The following is a 24,818-nucleotide window of genomic DNA, read 5'->3' on the forward strand; positions in this document are numbered from 1 at the left end:
TATTATCAGACAGGCGATCTCTGGTAAAGGAGACAGGTCCCTTGGCCAGGAGACAGCAGTTCTTGGGTTACAGTATGAGACAGTCTGGTTGGATATATATGTAGCATCTCTAGATATGTATGTACACGTGTGACTGCTCTCTCTGCAGGGGAACAAGACGAGAGCTCGTGTAAGAACTACATCTCCCAACTGAAGAACATCCAGCTCCAGCTCGACGGCTGTGAGTCTCGTACGGTCAGCAAGATCCGCTCTCCTCTAGACAAGGATCCCATCAAGGAATGTTCTCAGCGAATCGGAGAACAGCAGGTACCCAGAATCCCTCGCTTCATCCAACTGTCACCTTCTTCTACTTGTTACTTTCTGGTTCCTAATTACTTTTCCCACCATTTTGTATCTTCTAAGCAAATCCACTTTGAGCTGGAGAGCATCCAGAAGAACCTGGATAAGGTGACTGAGAAGACGGAGAAGATCCTTGTCCAGCCCGATCTTGGCAGCTCTGCCCCAGTGCTGCGCTCAGAGCTTGATGTTACCCTGCAGAAGATGAACCAGGTCTACAGCCTGTCCACCATTTATCTGGACAAGTGAGTGTTGTGATGGGAATTTGGGGTCTACAGTTTAGCAGGTCAGGATTATTTCCAGGTTAGAGGGACTTTGTTGCCCTTTCGGGGGAGTATTGACTGCTGTGTTCCTCTCTACTGACCTTTTCCCATTTTAACCTCAGACTGAAGACCATCAACTTGGTTATCAGGAACACCCAGGGGGCTGAAGAGGTGGTCAAGACTTATGAGGATCAGCTGAAAGAGGTCCAGTCCGTGCCCTCTGATCTGAAAGAGCTGGAGAGTAACAAGTCTGAACTGAAGGTACTGAGGCATATCGACCATACGGGGGGAACATAATCTTAATTTCCATTGGATAGACCTCTAATACTGTCGGTATAGGCACCAGTAAAGCTCAGAAGCTTCCTCCTTATCCAAATGGTAAAGGCTTCGTGGTTCTTATTGTCCTCTAGTCACTCACTGGTCCATTTGTCCCTTTCAGAGGATGCGCGGGCAAGTTGAAGGCCAACAGCCTCTCTTCAGCAATCTGGAAAATGATCTGAGCAAAGCCAAGGAGGTCAGCGAGAGGATGCTGAGGTCCCACAATGAGCGGGATGTGGACCTGGACCGGTACCGGGAGAGAGTGCAGCAGCTTCTGGAGCGTTGGCAAGCCATTGTGCTTCAGATAGACATCCGGCAGAGAGAGCTGGAACAGCTGGGCAAGCAGCTCCGCTACTACCGGGAGAGCTACGAGTGGCTCATTCAGTGGATTACGGAAGCCAAGAAGCGCCAGGAGAAGATCCAATCTGTGCCCATAACCGACAGCAGGACCGTCAGGGAGCAGCTTCTGCAGGAGAAGGTACGGATTGGTCCTCTCTGGGGAACTCTACTGCCGGGGTAATGAAGCAAGAGCTCCCTCTAATGGCTAGGAACCCCTGTGAGCATTTTGCCCCTAAGTTTAATGCTGTCCCGGGGAGGGGGGGCAGGTTACTAAGCTTTTTATATTGGCAGTTTACTGTGTAGATACAAATGTTCACATTGACCTGAATGTCCCTCAGAAACTCCTAGAAGAAAGTGAGAAGAACAGGGAGAAGGTCGATGAATGCCAGAAATATGCCAAGCAGTACATCGATGCCATCAAGGTGAGCAAAGTACCCCCTACCTGTTATTCATTGGGCACAACCTTTCTACCCCATCTTGAACCCTTTCTACCCCATCCTGATCCCTTTCTACCCCATCTTGAACCCTTTCTACCCCATCTTGAACCCTTTCTACTCCATCTTGGACCCTTTCTACCCCATCTTGATCCCTTTCTACCCCATCTTGAACCCTTTCTACCCCATCTTGATCCCTTTCTACCCCATCTTGATCCCTTTCTATCCCTTTCTACCCCATCTTGATTCCTTTCTGCCCCATCTTGATTCCTTTCTGCCCCGTCTTTGAACCCTTTGTACCCCATCTTGAACCCTTTCTGCCCCATCTTGAACCCTTTCTGCCCCATCTTGAACCCTTTCTGCCCCATCTTGAACCCTTTCTGCCCCATCTTGATCCCTTTCTGCCCCATCTTGATCCCTTTCTGCCCCATCTTGATTCCTTTCTGCCCCGTCTTTGAACCCTTTGTACCCCATCTTGAACCCTTTCTGCCCCATCTTGAACCCTTTCTGCCCCATCTTGATCCCTTTCTGCCCCATCTTGAACCCTTTCTGCCCCATCTTGATCCCTTTCTGCCCCATCTTGATCCCTTTCTGCCCCATCTTGATCCCTTTCTGCCCCATCTTGATCCCTTTCTGCCCCATCTTGATCCCTTTCTGCCCCATCCTGATTCCTTTCTTCTGTCCTCAACTTCCATAGGATTTTGAGCTTCACCTTGTGACATACAAAGCCCAAGTGGAACCGGCTGCTTCTCCCATCAAAAAGCCAAAGGTCCAATCGGCATCAGACAACATTATACAAGAGGTAGGTTCCAGGGGAAGGCACTGGGCTAGTGTCCTGCGCTATTTATTGGCCGTTTGCACAGTGGGCTCAGCCTGGTACCACTAAAGCGCAGCTGAACGATGGACTCCTGCAAACGGCAACCTATAGGGGGCAGAATTGTATCATTTGGGTAGGCTATAGAGTGGGCAGGGGAGGGCTATAGAGTGGGCAGGGGAGGGGAGGGCTATAGGGTGGGCAGGGGAGGGCTATAGGGTGGGCAGGGGAGGGTTATGGGGTGGGCAGGGGAGGGCTATGGGGTGGGCAGGGGAGGGCTATGGGGTGGGCAGGGGAGGGCTACGGGGTGGGCAGGGGAGGGCTACGGGGTGGGCAGGGGAGGGCTACGGGGTGGGCAGGGGAGGGCTACAGGGTGGGCAGGGGAGGGCTATAGAGTGGGCAGGGGAGGGCTACGGGGTGGGCAGGGGAGGGCTACGGGGAGGGCTACGGGGGGGCTACGGGGAGGGCTACGGGTGGGCAGGGGAGGGCTACGGGGGGGCTACAGGGAGGGCTATGGGGGTGGGCAGGGGAGGGCTATGGGGGGGCTACAGGGGAAGCTTTGGCTCCAGTTCTGACCCCCCTGTCCCGTTACAGTATGTGGAGCTGCGCACCAAGTACAGCGAGTTGACCACCCTGACCAGTCAGTACATTAAGTTCATCACCGAGACCCTCAAGCGCCTGGAGGAGGAGGAGGTGAGTGATGTCTCTTCCGATGGCCCCTCCCACTATCTGGCACGCGGGATGAAGGCTGCCGATTGGCTCTAGCAATAAGGGAACTAAATAGATTTGTGTTCAGCAACGTGGGGGCACATAGAGCTGCTCTCCCATACCTCCCCCCGCTTTGGGGGCATCGGGGTATAACCGGCAGCCCTAGGGTAGAATATTCTGTAACTGCTTGATGGATATTGTGCCGTGGTGCATTGTGGGGCGGGAGGCTACGTGAGGCCTCAGGTGCTGATTGGCCACGGTAAGAATACGTGTCGGTGTCTGACAACCTGGGGGGGGGGTTGAGGTTTTGGGGTACAGTGCGGATAATGGGGATATCATTGCCTGCACAGCGCAGAGCTGGGGTACTTTAACCCATTATGTACTCCTGCTGTTAAAGGCACAGTGTATCCGCAGTACTGCAGGGTGTGTAACAAACCTGACTGTCCCTTTAACAAGCAGCCGTATGATTGGCCGTGGTCCTGATGGTTTTATCCACTGAATTTTACTTTGCACTATTGCTACTAGTAAGGCTACTAGTATTGCTTGTAATTGTAGTAGTAGTAGTAGTAGTATTTGTTATTGCTAGTAGTATTAGTAAGGCTAGTGTTGTTAATTCTAGTAGTTTTAATATGGCTAGTAGTAATGTTAGTATTCTAGTAATGTTAGTAGTGATAGTAATGTTAGTAGTGATAGTAATGTTAGTACTCATAGTAATGTTAGTACTCATAGTAATGTTAGTACTCATAGTAATGTTAGTACTCATAGTAATGTTAGTAGTGATAGTAATGTTAGTAGTGATAGTAATGTTAGTACTCATAGTAATGTTAGTAGTGATAGTAATGTTAGTAGTGATAGTAATGTTAGTAGTGATAGTAATGTTAGTACTCATAGTAATGTTAGTAGTGATAGTAATGTTAGTAGTGATAGTAATGTTAGTAGTGATAGTAATGTTAGTAGTGATAGTAATGTTAGTAGTGATAGTAATGTTAGTACTCTAGTAATGTTAGTAGTGATAGTAATGTTAGTAGTGATAGTAATGTTAGTAGTGATAGTAATGTTAGTACTCTAGTAATGTTAGTAGTGATAGTAATGTTAGTAGTGATAAAGTAGTGATAGTAATGTTAGTAGTGATAGTAATGTTAGTAGTGATAGTAATGTTAGTAGTGATAGTAATGTTAGTACTCTAGTAATGTTAGTAGTGATAGTAATGTTAGTAGTGATAGTAATGTTAGTAGTGATAGTAATGTTAGTACTCTAGTAATGTTAGTAGTGATAGTAATGTTAGTAGTGATAGTAATGTTAGTAGTGATAGTAATGTTAGTAGTGATAGTAATGTTAGTAGTGATAGTAATGTTAGTAATGCTAATGACGTCTAACATTTAAACCAAACCTAAAGCCTTAGTGCTGACTGCGCCCTCTGTTGGCCTTACTGACTGCGCCCCCCGCTGGCCGTACTGACTGCGCCCCCCGCTGGCCTTACTGACTGCGCCCCCCGCTGGCCGTACTGACTGCGTCCCCCGCTGGCCGTACTGACTGCGCCCCCCGCTGGCCTTACTGACTGTGCCCCCTGCTGGCCGTACTGACTGCGCCCCCCGCTGGCCGTACTGACTGCGCCCCCCGCTGGCCGTACTGACTGCGCCCCCCGCTGGCCGTACTGACTGCGCCCCCCGCTGGCCGTACTGACTGCGCCCCCCGCTGGCCGTACTGACTGCGCCCCCCGCTGGCCGTACTGACTGCGCCCCCCGCTGGCCGTACTGACTGCGCCCCCTGCTGGCCAGTTACTGACACTGCCGGTTCCTTAATGATGTAGAACCTCTGCGTGTATTTCCCCCTTTAGCAAATAATTACCCCCCCCCCTTTAGCACATAATTGCCCCTGTGGAACTGCATTGTATGTGGATTTAATTTTCTCAGTCCGGTATTTGCCCCAAGAAGGGGCTCAGGTTCCATTTGCACAACATCTTCTCATCCCCTTTGTGTTCGGCCACTGTTTTTAGTTAAGTTTCAGTTTCACCATAGAGCATAGAATTATTTTTTCCATCTGTTTTATTTTTCTTTTTTCTTTTTCTTTTCCCCTTTTTGTCTCCATTGCCCCTTCCCTTCTTCCCTCCCCTCGTCCCTCTCCCCTTCTCTACCCCCCACACTCCCCCAGAGAGCGGCAGAGAAGCTAAAGGAAGAGGAGAGGAGGAGGCTGGCAGAGGTAGAGTCCCAGCTGGAGAAGCAAAGGCAACTTGCCGAGGCCCATGAGAAAGCCAAAGCCCAGGCAGAGAAGGAGGCCAGGGAACTGAGGCTAAATATGCAGGAAGAAGTCTCCAGAAGGGAGGTCGTTGCCGTTGATGCCGAACAGCAGAAAAAGACAATCCAACAGGAGCTGCAGCAACTGAAGCAAAACTCCGAAATGGAGATCAAGACCAAAGCCAAACTCATAGAAGAAGCTGAAATCAACCGCACAAAGGTGGAAGAAGAGATCAGAATAATCCGCCTCCAGCTGGAAACAAGCCAGAAACAAAAATCAGGTGCCGAAAACGAGCTACGGGAGCTGCGAGCGCGGGCAGAGGAGGCCGAGAGGCAGAAGAGGCTCGCCCAGGAGGAGGCCGAACGCTTGCGCAAACAGGTGAAGGACGAAACCCTGAAGAAACGGGAGGCTGAGGAGGAGCTTCAGCGCAAGGTACAGGCTGAGAGGGATGCGGCACGGGAAAAGCAGAAGGCCATGGATGACCTGGAAAAGTTCCGACTTCTAGCAGAAGAAGCAGAGAGGAGGATGAAGCAGGCTGAGTTTGAGAAGGAACGGCAGATCAAACAGGCTCAAGATGTGGCCCAGCAGAGCGCCGACGCCGAGCTGCAGAGCAAGCGCATGTCCTTCCTCGAAAAAACCACCCAGCTGGAAATGTCCCTGAAGCAGGAGCACATCACTGTCACCCATCTACAGGAGGAAGCCGAGCGCCTCAAAAAACAACAATTGGAGGCTGAGAAGGCAAGAGAGGATGCGGAAAAAGAGCTGGAGAAGTGGAGGCAGAAAGCCAACGAGGCCTTGCGTCTAAGGCTCCAGGCAGAAGAAGTTGCTCACAAGAAAACAGTAGCACAGGAGGAGGCTGAGAAACAAAAAGAGGATGCAGAGAGAGAAACCCGCAAAAGAACAAAGGCTGAAGAGTTTGCTCTGCGTCAGAAGGAACTGGCGGAGGCAGAGCTTGATAAACAGCGAAAGCTTGCCGAAGACACCGCCCAACACAAGTTTTCCGCTGAGCAGGAGCTTATTCGTCTGAAAGCCGAGATGGAAAATGGTGAACAGCACCGTATAGTTCTGGAGGAGGATCTTTACCGCCTTAAAAATGAGGTGAATGAAGCCATTCACAAGAGAAAAGGTCTGGAAGAAGAGCTGGCCAAGGTGCGAGCTGAAATGGAAATTCTCCTTAAGGCCAAAGCCAAGGCAGAAGAAGAATCCCGCTCAGCCAGTGAAAAGTCCAAGCAGATGCTAGAGTCTGAGGCAGACAAGCTACGTGAGCTTGCAGAAGAAGCTGCAAAGTTGCGAGCCATCTCTGAAGAGGTCAAGAGGCAAAGGCAGTCAGCCGAGGAGGAGGCCACCCGTCAGAGAGCCGAAGCAGAGAGGATTCTAAAGGAGAAACTGGCAGCCATCAATGAAGCCACAAAACTAAAAACGGAGGCTGAAATTGCCTTGAAAGAGAAAGAGGCAGAAAATGAGCGTCTCAGGAGGCTGGCAGAAGATGAGGCATACCAAAGGAAGCTCTTGGAGGAACAAGCAGCCCAGCACAAACAAGACATCGAAGAAAAGATCCTCCAGCTCAAACAGTCCTCTGAAAGTGAGCTGGAAAGACAGAGGACTATTGTGGATGAGACCATGAAGCACAGAAGAGTCATCGAAGAAGAGATCCGAATCCTCAAAATTAACTTTGAGAAGGCGTCTGCTGGAAAGTCTGACCTGGAACTGGAGCTGAACAAACTGAAAAACATAGCGGACGAGACACAGAAGAGCAAGGTGAAAGCTGAGCAAGAGGCGGAGAAACAGAGGCAGCTTGCACTCGAAGAGGAGAACAGGCGAAGGGAGGCAGAAGACAAGGTCAAAAAGATCATCGCCGCAGAGCAAGAAGCTGCCCGACAGCGCAAAACAGCCCTGGAAGAGGTGGAGAGGCTGAAGGCCAAAGCAGAAGAGGCCAAAAAGCAAAAAGAACTGGCAGAAAAGGAAGCAGAGAAACAAATTCAGCTGGCCCGGGAAGCTGCACACAAGAAAATTGAAGCTGAGGAAAAAGCTTACTTTGCCGCTGTTCAGCAGAAAGAGCAAGAGCTACTGCAAACAAGGATACAGGAGCAGAGCGCTCTCGATAAACTGAAGGAAGAAGCCGAGAGAGCCAAGCGCATGGCGGAGGAAGCAGAACGCGCCCGTACTAGAGCGGAACATGAAGCTGCTTTATCTCGCCAGCAGGCAGAGGAGGCCGAGCGCTTGAAACAGAAAGCTGAGGAGGAGGCACAGGCTAAAGCTCAAGCTCAGGAAGAAGCCGAGAAGATCAGGAAAGAGGCAGAACTAGAAGCGGCTATGAGAGGCCAGGCAGAGCAAGCTGCTCTGAAGCAAAAGCAATTGGCCGATGCTGAAATGGAAAAACATAAGAAATTTGCAGAGAAAACTCTAAGGCAAAAGGAGCAAGTAGAGGGTGAACTGACTAAAGTTAGACTGCAGTTAGAGCAAACCGACCACCAGAAGACCATCTTGGATGATGAGCTTGGGCGTCTAAAGGAGGAGGTGACAGACTCCCTAAGACAGAAGAAGCTTGTGGAAGAAGAACTCTTTAAGGTAAAAATACAAATGGAAGAACTAATCAAGCTGAAGATTCGCATCGAACAGGAAAACAAGATGCTCATCTCAAAGGACAAAGACAACACCCAAAAATTCTTAGCTGAAGAGGCAGAGAAGATGAAACAAGTTGCCGAAGAAGCTGCCCGTCTTAGCATCGAAGCTCAGGAGGCAGCTCGCCTCAGGAAACTTGCCGAGGATGAACTTTCTGAGCAGCGGGCATTGGCTGAGAAGATGTTGAAGGAGAAGATGCAAGCTGTCCAAGAGGCCACTCGCTTAAAGGCTGAGGCTGAACTTCTCCAAAAGCAGAAAGAGCTGGCCGTGGAGCAGGCCAAGAAGCTGCAAGAAGATAAAGAACTAATGAAGCAGCAGCTCGCTGAAGAAACAGAGGGCTTCCAAAAGATCCTAGAAGAGGAGCGCCGGCGGCAGCTTGACATCAGCACCGAGGCAGAACATCTCAAACTGCAAGTGGCCGAACTCAGCAAAGCCCAGTCCAGAGCTGAAGAAGAAGCCAAGAAATTCAGAAAACAGGCAGAGGAAATCAGCGAGAAGCTGCACAAGACGGAACTTTCCACCAAGGAGAAAATGACTGTGGTGCACACCCTTGAAATCCAGAGGCAACAGAGCGACAAAGAGGCAGAAGACCTGAAAAAAGCCATCGCTGAACTCGAGAAGGAGAAAGAGAAACTGAAAAGAGAAGCACAACTGCTACAGAAAAAGTCTGAAGAGGTACCTACTTTATAGTATTTAATAGCCCTAATTTAGCTCTTTCCAATTAGTGCCCCCTCAGCAGTCAAGCCTTACATTGGCCCATCACCACTCATTTTTTACCAAGTGCCCTTCCCATCATTCTTTCAATAGTAGAAGTTTTGATAACTTTGTTACAAATTCCCATCATTGTCTTCTTGCCCATTTGTACATTCGTCAGTGCAGCATCATAATTAATGCATGCTCGTTAGTCTTGTAACACTGGGTACCTCACTGCATGCTCGTTAGTCTTGTAACACTGGGTACCTCACTGCATGCTCGTTAGTCTTGTAACACTGGGTACCTCACTGCATGCTCGTTAGTCTTGCAACACTGGGTACCTCACTGCATGCTCGTTAGTCTTGTAACACTGGGTACCTCACTGCATGCTCGTTAGTCTTGCAACACTGGGTACCTCACTGCATGCTCGTTAGTCTTGCAACACTGGGTACCTCACTGCATGCTCGTTAGTCTTGCAACACTGGGTACCTCACTGCATGCTCGTTAGTCTTGCAACACTGGGTACCTCTGCATGCTCGTTAGTTGCAACACTGGGTACTCACTGCATGCTCGTAGTCTTGCAACACTGGGTACCTCACTGCATGCTCGTTAGTCTTGTAACACTGGGTACCTCACTGCATGCTCGTTAGTCTTGTAACACTGGGTACCTCACTGCATGCTCGTTAGTCTTGCAACACTGGGTACCTCACTGCATGCTCGTTAGTCTTGCAACACTGGGTACCTCACTGCATGCTCGTTAGTCTTGTAACACTGGGTACCTCACTGCATGCTCGTTAGTCTTGTAACACTGGGTACCTCACTGCATGCTCGTTAGTCTTGTAACACTGGGTACCTCACTGCATGCTCGTTAGTCTTGCAACACTGGGTACCTCACTGCATGCTCGTTAGTCTTGCAACACTGGGTACCTCACTGCATGCTCGTTAGTCTTGTAACACTGGGTACCTCACTGCATGCTCGTTAGTCTTGCAACACTGGGTACCTCACTGCATGCTCGTTAGTCTTGCAACACTGGGTACCTCACTGCATGCTCGTTAGTCTTGCAACACTGGGTACCTCACTGCATGCTCGTTAGTCTTGCAACACTGGGTACCTCACTGCATGCTCGTTAGTCTTGTAACACTGGGTACCTCACTGCATGCTCGTTAGTCTTGTAACACTGGGTACCTCACTGCATGCTCGTTAGTCTTGCAACACTGGGTACCTCACTGCATGCTCGTTAGTCTTGCAACACTGGGTACCTCACTGCATGCTCGTTAGTCTTGCAACACTGGGTACCTCACTGCATGCTTGTTAGTCTTGCAACACTGGGTACCTCACTGCATGCTCGTTAGTCTTGTAACACTGGGTACCGTAATACATGCTCAGTCATTTGATTTATTCATCCAAGTCATTAGTCATTTTCCACCTAAAAAGCACATATAGAGGTGTATATGGCACAAATAAGATCCAAAGCACTCTAACCAAAACATCAGTTATTGATGGTGGTGCCTATTCTTCCCAGTGTTTCACCTACTAACATACAGATGGAGCGTGCTTTATTCACCATTCACAACAATGCAAAAGCGCCAGGAGAACAGAAAAACTTCTATCTGAGTCTTAGGCACACTATCGCCACCAAGAAATAGGTAGACTTTTCCCAAATCCATGTGGTTATTCAGTTGGGTTGTTCTGGTTTCTATTTTCCAGATGGAGAAAGCCCAAGTAGAGCAACTACGCCAAGAAACCGAAACCCTCCAGTCAACTTTCCTTTCCGAGAAACACATCCTGATACAAAAAGAGAAGTACATTGAAGAGGAGAAGGCCAAACTAGAGAAGCTGTTTGAAACAGAGGTCAACAAAGCTCAGAATCTGCAAGGAGAGAAGGAACGGCAGCTGAAGCAGCTGGAGGAGGAGAAAAGACTTCTGAAGACCTCCATGGATGATGCCTTCAAAAAGCAAAAAGAGGCCGAAGACAAAGTTAGACAAAAACAAGACGAGCTACAGCAGCTGGATAAGAAGAGGCAGGATCAAGAGAGGCTGTTGGAGGAGGAAAACAGAAAACTTAGGGAAAAACTTGAGCAACTGGAGAAGGAACATAAACTGGCTTTGGAGAAAACAAAGGAAATCACCATCCACAAAGAGACTATCATAACGCAGACAGCGGTCTTGCCGAACGGTAGAGATGCTGTTGACGGCACAGCTCAGAATGGAGAACAAGAGAATGCATTTGATGGCCTGAGGCAGAAAGTCTCTCCAGAAAAGCTACTAGAGGCTGGAATCTTGACCAAAGAAATGTACGACAAGCTGAAAAAGAAGGTGGTGTCTGTGCAAGAAGTTTCCAAGTGGGATGATATCCGGAAATACCTTCAGGGCAAGAGCAGCATCGCCGGCCTGCTCCTTAAGCCAAGTAATGAGAAGATCAGTATTTACAGTGCCATGAAGAAGAAACTGCTCCCACCGGGCACAGCACTTATTTTACTGGAGGCTCAGGCTGCTTCTGGCTACATAATCGACCCAGTGACCAACAAGAGGTTGACGGTCAGTGAAGCAGTAAAAGAAAACGTCATTGGCCCTGAAATACACAATAAAATGCTGTCTGCTGAAAGGGCTGTTACTGGCTACAAAGATCCATACACAGGAGAAAAAATTTCTCTCTTCCAAGCCATGAATAAGGACTTAATTGTGAAAGATCACGGCATCCGCCTTCTGGAAGCCCAGATTGCCACAGGGGGCATTATAGACCCAGTAAACAGTCATCGCGTGCCTATTGAGGCGGCTTACAAACGAGGCTACTTTGATGAGGAAATGAATAAGGTCCTGTCAGATCCCACAGATGATACCAAAGGCTTCTTTGACCCTAACACTCAAGAAAACCTCACATATTTGCAGCTAATGGAAAGGTGCATCGTAGACCCAGAAACTCGCCTCTGTTTGTTGCCTCTAACTGACAAAGCCGGGAAAGAACTGGTCTACACTGACTCAGAAGCCAAGGATGTCTTTAAAAAGGCCACGGTCTCTGTTCCTTTTGGCAAATTCCAGGGAAAGACTGTAACCATCTGGGAAATAATCAACTCCGAGTACTTTACTGAAGAACAGAGACGGGACCTGCTACGGCAGTATAAAACTGGGAAGATCACTGTGGAAAAGATCATTAAGATTGTAATTACGGTGGTGGAAGAAAACGAGAAGAAGAAAGAACTGTGCTTTGATGGCCTCAGAGGTCCAGTCCCTGCCGCAGAACTAGTCGATAGTAAAATTATCGATAAAGATCTCTTCAACCATCTGCATCAAGGCAAGAAGTCTGTCAAGGACGTATCCGACCTTGAGGCAGTTAGAAAGTATTTAACCGGAAGCACGGCCATTGCTGGCGTTCAAGTGGAGAAAACGGGCCAGAAGCTCACCTTCTATGATGCCATACTGAAGAATCTGATGAAACCTGCCACGGCCCTAAATCTGCTGGAAGCACAAGCAGGCACTGGGTACATCATAGATCCCGTTCAGAATAAACTTATGCCGGTAGATGAGGCCGTTAAAGCTGGCATCGTCGGACCAGAATACCATGAGAAGCTGCTCTCCGCGGAGAAAGCCGTCACTGGCTACAAGGATCCGTACACTGGACAAACATCATCACTATTCCAGGCTCTCAAAAAAGGGCTTATCCCTAAAGATAGTGGCATCCGCCTCTTAGATGCACAGCTGGCCACTGGGGGCATCATAGACCCAGTTAAAAACCATCGCCTTCCACTTGACGTTGCCTATAAACGTGGCCATTTAGATGAGGAAACCACTAAACTTCTTTCAGAGTCCACTGATGACAGCACTGGTTTCTATGACCCCAACAGTCAGGAAATTCTGACTTATTCACAGCTACAAAAGAAATGCAAGGTAGACAAAAAAACTGGCCACTACTTGCTGCCTCTGTCCGACCAAGCCATACAAGCGCAGCAAGAAGAGATCTACACCGATTTACAAGCCAAAGAAGCATTCGATAAGACAACAATCGAGGTACCAAGTGGCACCTTTAAAGGAAAGACTGTAACAATCTGGGAGTTAATAAACTCTGAATATTTCACAGAGGAACAAAGGCGTGAACTGATCCGGCAGTACAAGACCGGGAAAGTTACAATTGAGAAGATAATTAAGATAATAATCACTATTGTGGAGGAGACCGAGACAAAGAAGCAACAACGTCTGACATTCACTGGTCTGAGGGCCCCTGTTCCAGCCACTGAGCTTCTGGAGTCCAAGATTATAGACAAGACTCAATATGAGAAGCTAAAAGAGGGCACGGTGTCTGTGAAAGAAATATCCGAAACAGATTCTGTTAGGAAGTATCTGCAAGGCAGCGACTGTATTGCTGGTGTCTATGTGGAAGAAAGCAAGTTGAAGATGCCCATTTACCAAGCAATGAAAAGGAATTTCCTCAGGCCCGGAACTGCCCTGGTTCTCCTGGAGGCTCAGGCTGCCACTGGGTTCATAATTGATCCCATCAAGAACAAAAAACTGTACGTTAATGAGGCCGTCAAAGCTGGTGTCGTGGGTCCTGAACTCCATGAGAAACTTCTCTCGGCAGAGAAAGCTGTGACTGGATACAAAGATCCCTACTCGGGAAATACTATCTCTGTCTTCGAAGCTTTGCAGAAAGGTCTTATCCTGAAGGAGCATGGAATTCGCCTGTTAGAAGCTCAGATTGCCACCGGAGGCATCATAGACCCTGTTCACAGTCACCGTGTCCCTGTGGAAGTTGCCTACCAGCGTGGATACTTCGACGATGCCATGAGCAAGATCTTGTCTGATCCCACTGATGACACCAAAGGCTTTTTTGACCCCAATACACACGAGAACCTTACATACCTACAGCTGAAAGAGAGATGCATTAAAGATCCTGACACGGGTCTAAATCTCCTTCCCTTAAAGAAAGTGGAGAAGACACCTGAAAGTCCTAAAGGTTACAGTGAAGCAGAAACAAGGAAGGTGTTTGAGGAGACTTCAGTAGACATTCCCGCTGGGAGCATGGCTGGCTCGTCTATGACTATATGGGAGTTGATGCAATCAGATCTTCTTCCTCCAGAAGAAAGAGACAGACTGATGGAGGAATTCCGTGCTGGCAGACTGACCAAAGAACGAATGATTATCATAATCATTGAAATTATTGAGAAAACGGAGATTGTCAAGCAGCAGGAGTTGTATTCCTACGACTTTGTGAGACGCCGCATCACGGCCGAAGAGTTGTACGAGTCCAAGCTCATCACGTTGGAAATCTACAACTTGCTCAAACAGGGCACCAAGACCATCCAAGAAGTCATTCAGATAGAGTCTGTCCTGAGATACTTGTACGGCACGGGCTGCGTCGCGGGGCTACAGGCGCCGGCATCTAAAGAAACCATCAGCATTTACCAAGCAATGAAGAAAGGTTTTATCACTTCTGACGTAGCACACGTTCTGCTTGAGGCACAGGCCGCCACCGGCTTCATTATTGATCCCGTAAAGAACGAATTACTAACCGTAGACGAGGCTGTGCGAAAAGGGGTTGTGGGACCTGAAATTCATGACCGACTTCTCTCTGCCGAAAGAGCTGTGACCGGCTACAGAGATCCCTACACCGAGCAGATGATCTCGGTCTTCCAAGCAATGAAAAAAGATTTAATCCCATCCGATCAAGCCCTGAGACTGCTTGATGCCCAGTTAGCCACGGGTGGTGCCATAGACCCCAGATTTGGATTCCACATCCCTAATGACATTGCAATCGCCCGGGGATATCTGAACAAAGATGCGTTAGAAATGATGTCCGAACCCAGTGAAGTTCGTAGTTATACCGACCCATCGACAGAGGAGAAGCTTAGCTATTCCCAGCTCCTAAAGAGGTGCCATAGACATGAGAAAAGCAACCTTTTCCTCCTTCCACTCGCAGACAAGAGAAAGCTGACATTCAAGGGTCTAAGGAAAGAGATCAGCATGGAAGAACTGGTGCGATCTCAAATCATGGATGCGGTTACAGCTCAGCGCCTTCAAGATGGTTTAACTTCTATTGAGGAGGTTTCACAAACCCTGCAGAAATTCCTGGAGGGGACAAGCTGCATTGCTGGTGTCTATGTGGAATCTTCCAAGGAGAGATTTTCTATCTACCAAGCCATGAAAAAGGGCATGATCCGACCAGGTACGGCGTTTGAGTTGCTCGAAGCCCAAGCCGCTACAGGGTATGTTATCGACCCAATCAAGTGCCTGAAGTTAGCTGTTGAAGATGCTGTTCGCATGGGAATAGTAGGTCCAGAATTCAAAGATAAGCTTCTGTCAGCAGAGAGAGCAGTAACTGGTTATAAAGATCCTTATTCTGGAAAGATAATTTCCCTTTTCCAAGCCATGAAGAAAGGCCTTATCCTTAAAGATCATGGAATTCGCTTATTGGAGGCCCAGATTGCCACAGGAGGCATCATTGACCCGGAAGAAAGCCATCGCTTGCCAGTGGAAGTTGCCTACAAAAGAGGTCTTTTCGACGAGGAAATGAATGAGATCCTTACTGATCCAAGTGACGACACCAAGGGCTTCTTTGACCCCAACACAGAGGAGAACCTAACCTACCTTCAGCTGATGGAAAGGTGCATGACTGACCCTGAAACTGGCCTTTGTCTTCTGCCCCTGAAAGAAAAGAAGCGTGAAAGAAAAACCTCTTCAAAGTCCTCTGTTCGTAAGCGCAGAGTCGTTATCGTTGACCCTGAAACTGGTAAAGAGATGTCTGTGTATGAGGCTTATCGCAAGGGACTCATTGACCATCAGACCTACATAGAACTCTCTGAACAAGAATGTGAGTGGGAGGAGGTCACGATCTCTTCATCAGATGGAGTGGTAAAGTCCATGATCACCGACAGAAGATCAGGAAGGCAATATGATATTGATGATGCCCTTTCTAAAGGCCTTATAGACCAGTCTTCACTGGATCAATATCGCTCAGGTTCATTGTCCATAACAGAATTTGCCGATATGCTCTCAGGCAACGTTGGCGGATACCGTTCTAGATCCTCTTCTGTCGGCTCATCTTCCTCATATCCAGCAAGCCCAGCTGGTCGCCCTCAGGTGTCCTGGAGTGACCCAAGTGAGGAGACTGGCCCCATCGCAGGTATTGTTGACACCGACACATTGGAAAAGGTATCGGTGACAGAAGCCATGCATCGCAACCTCGTAGATAACATCACTGGGCAGAGATTGCTAGAAGCTCAAGCTTGTACAGGAGGCATCATTGACCCCGTCACTGGGGAGAAGTATACTGTTGCTGATGCAGTCAATAAAGGCCTAGTAGATAAAATAATGGTCGACAGAATTAACCTTGCCCAGAAAGCTTACAATGGCTTTGAAGATCCAAGAACAAAGACAAAAATGTCCGCCGCCCAAGCCTTGAAGAAGGGTTGGTTATACTATGAAGCCGGCCAGCGGTTCCTCGAGGTGCAGTACCTCACTGGTGGCCTTATTGAGCCGGAGACAGAAGGGCGCGTTAGCCTGGAGGATGCACTTCACAAGGGCACAATTGATTCAAGAACAGCCCAAAAACTGCGAGACATTAACACTTACTCCAAATATCTGACTTGTCCTAAAACCAAGCTGAAGATTTCCTACAAAGAAGCCATGGAGAAGAGCATGGTTGAAGATGGAACTGGGCTAAGACTCCTGGAAGCCTCCTCCCAGTCCAGCAAGGGCTACTACAGTCCCTACAATGTCAGTGGTTCTGGCTCAGCCTCAGGTTCCCGGTCCGGATCAAGAACTGGTTCCAGATCTGGTTCAAGACGAGGAAGCTTTGATGCCACCGGTTCTGGCTCCGGCTCCGGCTTCTCCATGACCTTTTCCTCTTCCTCCTATTCCTCCAGCAGCTATGGCCGCAGATACACAACTGGAGCCCAAGCGAGTCCCATGGACGCAACTCAACTTGCCAATGCACTGTTTCACCTAAGTCAAAACTGTAGCCAGGAAGCAAACCGGGGGGGGATCGACATGTTGCCCCCCCTACTTACTGGCCTAGTATAATGCTTAGCACTGCAACCCCCCCGCCCCCCCCCAATGGACTTGAATCCCCTTTCCTGCTCTGCATGTGGTGACGCTTTACTTGGACTTTTATTTTATAAATATATATATATATAATATAACATTCAGTTTATTTCTAACTGTATTCCAAAGCAGTGCCTAAAATTTTAACCAAAAAAGCCTGGAAGAAGCCCATTTTAGCCGCGAGGCGGAATGTATTCATACTCTTCAGATGCTGTTTGTATATTGAGAGAAGACTAAGAGAACACTATCGTCCAGCACCTAGAACTTTACACGCACTTTGTGCCGACGCTCTGGAACAGGAGAATCTCAGCATTTTTGGTTAATTTTTGTTTTTTTGTTGATGGGGCCCTGCATAGCAACTCCATAGCTACCAGCAAAAGTAGGAATCAAGCCAGTCCATCACTCCCTCCACCTCCAACTCAAGTGACCACATTGCCCGCTACCAGGACCCCCGTTGCCCCCGCTCCATGCTGCCTACTGCCCCTCTTGCCCTCAGGGCTCCGGTGTTTATGGAACTCGCACCTTCCGTATATCCCTTGGCCGAATAACCGTATACTCACTGTACAGAGGCACCTTGCTTTCCGACACTGTTGAGATTGTGACACAGAGAGACGTGTATCTTTAACCCCTTCGTCACTGGTTGTCTTCCCCTTCATCCCTTCATGCTCAACACTCCATCAGGATTCATCTCAGCCCTCCGAAGTGCCCCCCACTGTAAGTCCATAGCGCTCCCTGCAAGGAGGCGGTCTCTTCTCTGCGCCCTGCTTGCAACTAACCAGTGTCTCCGCCCACTTTCCCCTTTGTCCTGCATTCCTAACAATCAGACTTCTCATTGGCTCCTGGGGTGTGCAGGCTCTCGGGGTTCTATGCAGTGTTCCTATGGGAACCTATAAAGCTTCCTTTGTTTTATTGTAACTAAATGGCAAATATTTATGGGTGGGACGTTCTACTTAGTGTAGGGATAGGAGGAGCCTGTGCGTTGCTAAGTGTAGGGATAGGAGGAGCCTGTGCGTTGCTAAGTGTAGGGATAGGAGGAGCCTGTGCGTTGCTAAGTGTAGGGATAGGGTGGAACCTGTGCGTTTCTAAGTAGGGATAGGAGGAGCCTGTGCGTTGCTAAGTGTAGGGATAGGAGGAGCCTGTGCGTTGCTAAGTGTAGGGATAGGAGGAGCCTGTGCGTTGCTAAGTGTAGGGATAGGAGGAGCCTGTGCGTTGCTAAGTGTAGGGATAGGGTGGAACCTGTGCGTTTCTAAGTAGGGATAGGAGGAGCCTGTGCGTTGCTAAGTGTAGGGATAGGAGGAGCCTGTGCGTTGCTAAGTGTAGGGATAGGAGGAGCCTGTGCGTTGCTAAGTGTAGGGATAGGGTGGAACCTGTGCGTTTCTAAGTAGGGATAGGAGGAGCCTGTGCGTTGCTAAGTGTAGGGATAGGGTGGAACCTGTGCGTTTCTAAGTAGGGATAGGAGGAGCCTGTGCGTTGCTAAGTGTAGGGATAGGGTGGAACCTGTGCGTTTCTAAGTAGGGATAGGAGGAGCCTGTGCGTTGCTAAGTGTAGGGATAGGGTGGAACCTGTGCGTTTCTAAGTAGGGATAGGAGGAGCCTGTGCGTTGCTAAGTGTAGGGATAGGGTGGAACCTGTGCGTTTCTAAGTAGGGATAGGAGGAGCCTGTGCGTTGCTAAGTGTAGGGATAGGGTGGAACCTGTGCGTTTCTAAGTAGGGATAGGAGGAGCCTGTGCGTTGCTAAGTGTAGGGATAGGGTGGAACCTGTGCGTTTCTAAGTAGGGATAGGAGGAGCCTGTGCGTTGCTAAGTGTAGGGATAGGGTGGAACCTGTGCGTTGCTAAGTAGGGATAGGAGGAGCCTGTGCGTTGCCAAGTAGGGATAGGGGGGGAACCTGTGCATTGCTAAGTGTAGGGATAGGGGGAACCTATGCGTTGCTAAGTGTAGGGATAAGGGGAAACCTGAGTGTCAGAATATAGCTGTCCTGTTTAGTGCCTTTTGCCCCATCGTTCCTACTATAAGGATCTGAGTTTTGGTGCTTTTGCTGAGCTTTTCCAAGTTGTCACATTGTTAGTAAATTGGGCAAATTTGTGCTTTTTCTCTTTGTCCCTCTGTGTGTGTTTGTTTTACCTGTGTGTGCCGCCATTTTGTGTGTGCGCCACCATTTTGTGTGTGTGTGTGCCGCCATTGTGTGTGTGTGTGCCGCCATTGTGTGTGTGTGTGCCGCCATTGTGTGTGTGTGCCGCCATTGTGTGTGTGTGTGCCGCCATTTTGTGTGTGTGTGCCGCCATTGTGTGTGTGTGTGCCGCCATTGTGTGTGTGTGCCGCCATTGTGTGTGTGTGCCGCCATTGTGTGTGTGTGCCGCCATTGTGTGTGTGTGTGCCGCCATTGTGTGTGTGTGCCGCCATTTTGTGTGTGTGTGTGCCGCCATTGTGTGTGTGTGTGCCGCCATTGTGTGTGTGCCGCCATTTTGTGTGTGTGTGTGTGTGCCGCCATTGTGTGTGTGTGTGCCGCCATTGTGTGTGTGCCGCCATTTTGTGTGTGTGTGTGTGTGTGTTCCGCCATTGTGTGTGTGTATGCCGCCATTTTGTGTGTGTGTGTGTGTGTGTGCGTGCCGCCATTGTGTGTGTGTGTGCCGCCATTTTGTGTGTGTGTGCCGCCATTTTGTGTGTGTGTGTGCCGCCATTTTGTGTGTGTGTGTGTGTGTGCCGCCATTGTGTGTGTGTGTGCCGCCATTTTGTGTGTGTGTGTGCTGCCATTTTGTGTGTGTGTGTGCCGCCATTTTGTGTGTGTGTGTGCCGCCATTTTGTGTGTGTGTGTGCCGCCATTGTGTGTGTGTGTGCCGCCATTTTGTGTGTGTGTGCTGCCATTTTGTGTGTGTGTGTGCCGCCATTTTGTGTGTGTGTGTGTGTGCCGCCATTTTGTGTGTGTGTGTGTGTGCCGCCATTGTGTGTGTGTGTGCCGCCATTGTGTGTGTGTGTGCCGCCATTTTGTGTGTGTGTGTGCCGCCATTGTGTGTGTGTGTGTGCTGCCATTTTGTGTGTGTGTGTGCCGCCATTTTGTGTGTGTGTGTGTGTGTGCCGCCATTGTGTGTGTGTGTGTGCCGCCATTTTGTGCCAGTCTGCCCTTGTTACATGGCCATTTATACCTGGGTGCCATTCAGTTCCATTGTGTCTCTTTGTGTTACGGATGTGTGGCCCCTGCTGCTGTGCATTATGGGTACAACATGCCTGTCTTGCCCCTTGCAGGCCCCTCCTCCAATCGGTGATGACCCAGCGGAACAGGGACGTCCCTGTGATCCTTCCGTCTCCCGGGCGAGATCCCCCCACACGGCAGATCTGGTGCTGCACCCCCACATTCAGGTAAGGATTCTGGGATTGGGGGGCTCGTTGCGAGTCGCTGTGGTTACTGAGTAGGAGGGGGGGCCCCATTCTCTGTTACTGGGGACCCCATTCTCTGTTACTGGGGGCCCCATTCTCTGTTACTGGGTGCCACATTCTCTGTTACTGGGGGCCCCATTCTCTGTTACTGGAGACCCCATTCTCTGTTACTGGAGACCCCATTCTCTGTTACTGGGGGCCCCATTCTCTGTTACTGGGGGCCCCATTCTCTGTTACTGGGGGCCCCATTCTCTGTTACTGGGGGCCCCATTCTCTGTTACTGGGGGCCCCATTCTCTGTTACTGGAGACCCCATTCTCTGTTACTGGAGACCCCATTCTCTGTTACTGGGGGCCCCATTCTCTGTTACTGGGGGCCCCATTCTCTGTTACTGGGGGCCCCATTCTCTGTTACTGGGGGCCCCATTCTCTGTTACTGGGGGCCCCATTCTCTGTTACTGGAGACCCCATTCTCTGTTACTGGGGGCCCCATTCTCTGTTACTGGGGGCCCCATTCTCTGTTACTGGGGGCCCCATTCTCTGTTACTGGGGGCCCCATTCTCTGTTACTGGGGGCCCCATTCTCTGTTACTGGGGGCCCCATTCTCTGTTACTGGGGGCCCCATTCTCTGTTACTGGGGGCCCCATTCTCTGTTACTGGGGGCCCCATTCTCTGTTACTGGGGGCCCCATTCTCTGTTACTGGGGGCCCCATTCTCTGTTACTGGGGGCCCATTCTCTGTTACTGGGGGCCCCATTGTGATGTCTCTCGTGCCTCCATTGTTGCTCATTCTCATCCCACGTTGCTTTTTGTTCCTTTTTCAGTGTTTCCGGACGTCCCGCCCGACAGGCTGGGGGTGGGGTGGGGGGGCGCTGACCCCCTTCCATTTCCAGAAATGTAACGGACCTTCCGCTGACACTTGGGATGTGGCAGCTGCTGTGTCTGTCAGCCCTTGGGGATAAGGAATACGACCGCCATTCCCACTCACTTCCGGAGGGAATCCTGCCCTTCCTCCCTGCCCCAGCCTGGGGTATTTACCTGACAAATTGACTGTTACCCCCGTGTGGTTCTCCCGCTCTGTGTCACGTCCCCCCCCGTCAGGCCCAGAGCCTTCATCCCCCAGATACCATACTCATCCCATGGACATTACATTTCCTTCCTCCCAGAATCCTCTGCTCTTACCCATAATGCTAGAGGGTTAGCTCATGTGGCAATGATAATATGTGGCCTTGTGTATCCCCTTCACCCCCCGATAATATTCCCCTTCTGGGGGTTCAGATGCATTTGCCCCTGTAGGGTCAGTCCTGCCCATCTGCCCTGTGTGGGGTTTGTAGCTGCCCCTTTATACATTGGACTGATCCATTGTCATGGAAACGCCACGTAGTGTAAATAACTCCCAGTACTGTCAGTAACATTGCTATTAATACTGTTACTCCCATTGGTGCTCCCCACTTGTTTCTTTATTTGGGGGGTGAAGGGGATCCAGTTTGTATTGAGATTTCAATGGTTCCCCCTCTTCCAGTGCCGGGTGGTACGGTCTGACCCGCCCCCTGGCTGGAATGGGCGGAGCCTTCCTGAACTGAACACTAAGATTAATGTAGAGACGCGGCGCCGAGTGTTTAACTCTCTCAGTAAAACTGATTGTATCTTATTAACCCCCGAGTGTCCGTCTGTGTGTGGGGGGCCGGGCCTGTGGGGGGCCGGGGGGGGGGCTGCACAGAACCAAACCAATCAGGGCTCCGTCACTTCCGCCCGTAGGGATGAGACCGTGCCCAGTGTGGGTATCTGCGCCAGCCAGCTCCCTGCCCAGTGTGGGTATCTGTGCTACCCAGCTCCCTGCCCAGTGTGGGTATGTGCGCCACCCAGCTCCCTGCCCAGTGTGGGTATGTGCGCCACCCAGCTCCCTGCCCAGTGTGGGTATCTGTGCCAGCCAGCTCCCTGCCCAGTGTGGGTATGTGTGCCACCCAGCTCCCTGCCCAGTGTGGGTATCTGTGCCAGCCAGCTCCCTGCCCAGTGTGGGTATCTGTGCCAGCCAGCTCCCTGCCCAGTGTGGGTATGTGTGCCACCCAGCTCCCTGCCCAGTGTGGGTATGTGTGCCACCCAGCTCCCTGCCCAGTGTGGGTATCTGTGCCAGCCAGCTCCCTGCCCAGTGTGGGTATGTGTGCCAGCCAGCTCCCTGCCCAGTGTGGGTATCTGCGCCACCCAGCTCCCTGCCCAGTGTGGGTATCTGCGCCACCCAGCTCCCTGCCCAGTGTGGGTATGTGCGCCACCCAGCTCCCTGCCCAGTGTGGGTATGTGTGCCACCCAGCTCCCTGCCCAGTGTGGGTATGTGCGCCACCCAGCTCCCTGCCCAGTGTGGGTATCTGTGCCACCCAGCTCCCTGCCCAGTGTGGGTATGTGTGCCACCCAGCTCCCTGCCCAGTGTGGGTATGTGCGCCACCCAGCTCCCTGCCCAGTGTGGGTATGTGCGCCACCCAGCTCCCTGCCCAGTGTGGGTATGTGCGCCACCCAGCTCCCTGCCCAGTGTGGGTATGTGTGCCACCCAGCTCCCTGCCCAGTGTGGGTATCTGCGCCACCCAGCTCCCTGCCCAGTGTGGGTATGTGTGCCACCCAGCTCCCTGCCCAGTGTGGGTATGTGCGCCACCCAGCTCCCTGCCCAGTGTGGGTATGTGCGCCACCCAGCTCCCTGCCCAGTGTGGGTATGTGCGCCACCCAGCTCCCTGCCCAGTGTGGGTATGTGTGCCACCCAGCTCCCTGCCCAGTGTGGGTATCTGCGCCAGCCAGCTCCCTGCCCAGTGTGGGTATGTGCGCCACCCAGCTCCCTGCCCAGTGTGGGTATGTGCGCCACCCAGCTCCCTGCCCAGTGTGGGTATCTGCGCCAGCCAGCTCCCTGCCCAGTGTGGGTATGTGCGCCACCCAGCTCCCTGCCCAGTGTGGGTATGTGCGCCACCCAGCTCCCTGCCCAGTGTGGGTATGTGTGCCACCCAGCTCCCTGCCCAGTGTGGGTATGTGCGCCACCCAGCTCCCTGCCCAGTGTGGGTATCTGCGCCACCAGCTCCCTGCCCAGTGTGGGTATGTGCGCCACCCAGCTCCCTGCCCAGTGTGGGTATCTGCGCCACCCAGCTCCCTGCCCAGTGTGGGTATGTGCGCCACCCAGCTCCCTGCCCAGTGTGGGTATCTGCGCCAGCCAGCTCCCTGCCCAGTGTGGGTATGTGCGCCACCCAGCTCCCTGCCCAGTGTGGGTATCTGCGCCACCCAGCTCCCTGCCCAGTGTGGGTATGTGCGCCACCCAGCTCCCTGCCCAGTGTGGGTATCTGCGCCAGCTACACTTTCTTTATGCAAAAAAAAAATACTGTAATTCTAAATTCCCCATTGGTCAGATACAAAGGGGCGGAGCTTGTGGGCAGCAGGGCGGCATTGGCACTGTTTGTGTAAATCCAGTGTAACCCCCGGGGGTATCTGGGGCTGAGATTTGCCCCCGTCTGTACAAATCTGTAATATTACTGCCTGGCAATACTGGGGTGCAGCAGGGACCCCAAACTAATCCCTCGGCCCACAGTCGCTCCCCAAAGCTCAGCCCCGGGGGGGGCACAGATTTCTATAAACTGACACCGACAGCGGCTCATAAGCGATTTATTGGCACAACGTTTCAGCCTATTGGGCTCTTCCTCAGGGACCAACCAACCCCAAACACAAATACCCCCGGGGCAGAATGGAACGGGCCCCACTTTAATCAAGGGAAAAAATTATTTTCAGAAAGTGTTTGGGGCCCAACCTGGTACATTTCAAAAATGACAAGAAAACTGGACTTTCTGCAGAACTGCAGTGGGACCGAAAGGCAGGGGTGGTACCGACAGCACAAATAGGGGGGCGGCACAGAAACAAAATGGCATTTGGGCCACGGTACCCGCGCTGTAGGGGCGGCACAGAAACAAAATGGCATTTGGGCCACGGTACCCGCGCTGTAGGGGCGGCACAGAAACAAAATGGCATTTGGGCCACGGTACCCGCGCTGTAGGGGCGGCACAGAAACAAAATGGCATTTGGGCCACGGTACCCCGCGCTGTAGGGGCGGCACAGAAACAAATGGCATTTGGGCCACGGTACCCGCGCTGTAGGGGCGGCACAGAAACAAAATGGCATTTGGGCCACGGTACCCGCGCTGTAGGGGCGGCACAGAAACAAAATGGCATTTGGGCCACGGTACCCGCGCTGTAGGGGCGGCACAGAAACAAAATGGCATTTGGGCCACGGTACCCGCGCTGTAGGGGCGGCACAGAAACAAAATGGCATTTGGGCCACGGTACCCGCGCTGTAGGGGCGGCACAGAAACAAAATGGCATTTGGGCCACGGTACCCCGCGCTGTAGGGGCGGCACAGAAACAAAATGGCATTTGGGCCACGGTACCCGCCGCTGTAGGGGCGGCACAGAAACAAAATGGCATTTGGGCCACGGTACCCGCGCTGTAGGGGCGGCACAGAACAAAATGGCATTTGGGCCACGGTACACGCGCTGTAGGGGCGGCACAGAAACAAAATGGCATTTGGGCCACGGTACCCGCGCTGTAGGGGCGGCACAGAAACAAAATGGCATTTGGGCACGGTACCGCGCTGTAGGGGCGCACAGAACAAAATGGCATTTGGCCACGGT

The 24,818-nt window shown here is 51.1% G+C and overlaps 1 protein-coding gene across 26 annotated transcripts in view; it reads left to right on the top strand.

Moving 5' to 3' along the window:
- The window catches only part of plec (plectin), a 161,323-nt gene extending 139,501 nt beyond the window's left edge, over positions 1-21,822 (top strand). For all 26 annotated transcript variants that reach the window (XM_031903875.1, XM_031903876.1, XM_031903877.1 and 23 more), the window contains 11 exons: positions 149-306; positions 403-581; positions 722-860; positions 1,039-1,395; positions 1,595-1,678; positions 2,388-2,492; positions 3,099-3,197; positions 5,364-8,744; positions 10,471-17,511; positions 20,039-20,152; positions 20,992-21,822. In XM_031903875.1, coding sequence (XP_031759735.1) covers positions 149-306; positions 403-581; positions 722-860; positions 1,039-1,395; positions 1,595-1,678; positions 2,388-2,492; positions 3,099-3,197; positions 5,364-8,744; positions 10,471-16,776 — 10,808 coding nt within the window. In that variant the 3' untranslated portion in view covers positions 16,777-17,511; positions 20,039-20,152; positions 20,992-21,822. The remainder of the gene's footprint in view (positions 1-148; positions 307-402; positions 582-721; positions 861-1,038; positions 1,396-1,594; positions 1,679-2,387; positions 2,493-3,098; positions 3,198-5,363; positions 8,745-10,470; positions 17,512-20,038; positions 20,153-20,991) is intronic.
- The last annotated feature ends 2,996 nt before the right edge of the window (positions 21,823-24,818 follow it).

The sequence above is a fragment of the Xenopus tropicalis genome, chromosome 6 (assembly GCF_000004195.4).
Source record: "Xenopus tropicalis strain Nigerian chromosome 6, UCB_Xtro_10.0, whole genome shotgun sequence".
NCBI classification, from domain to species: domain Eukaryota; kingdom Metazoa; phylum Chordata; class Amphibia; order Anura; family Pipidae; genus Xenopus; species Xenopus tropicalis.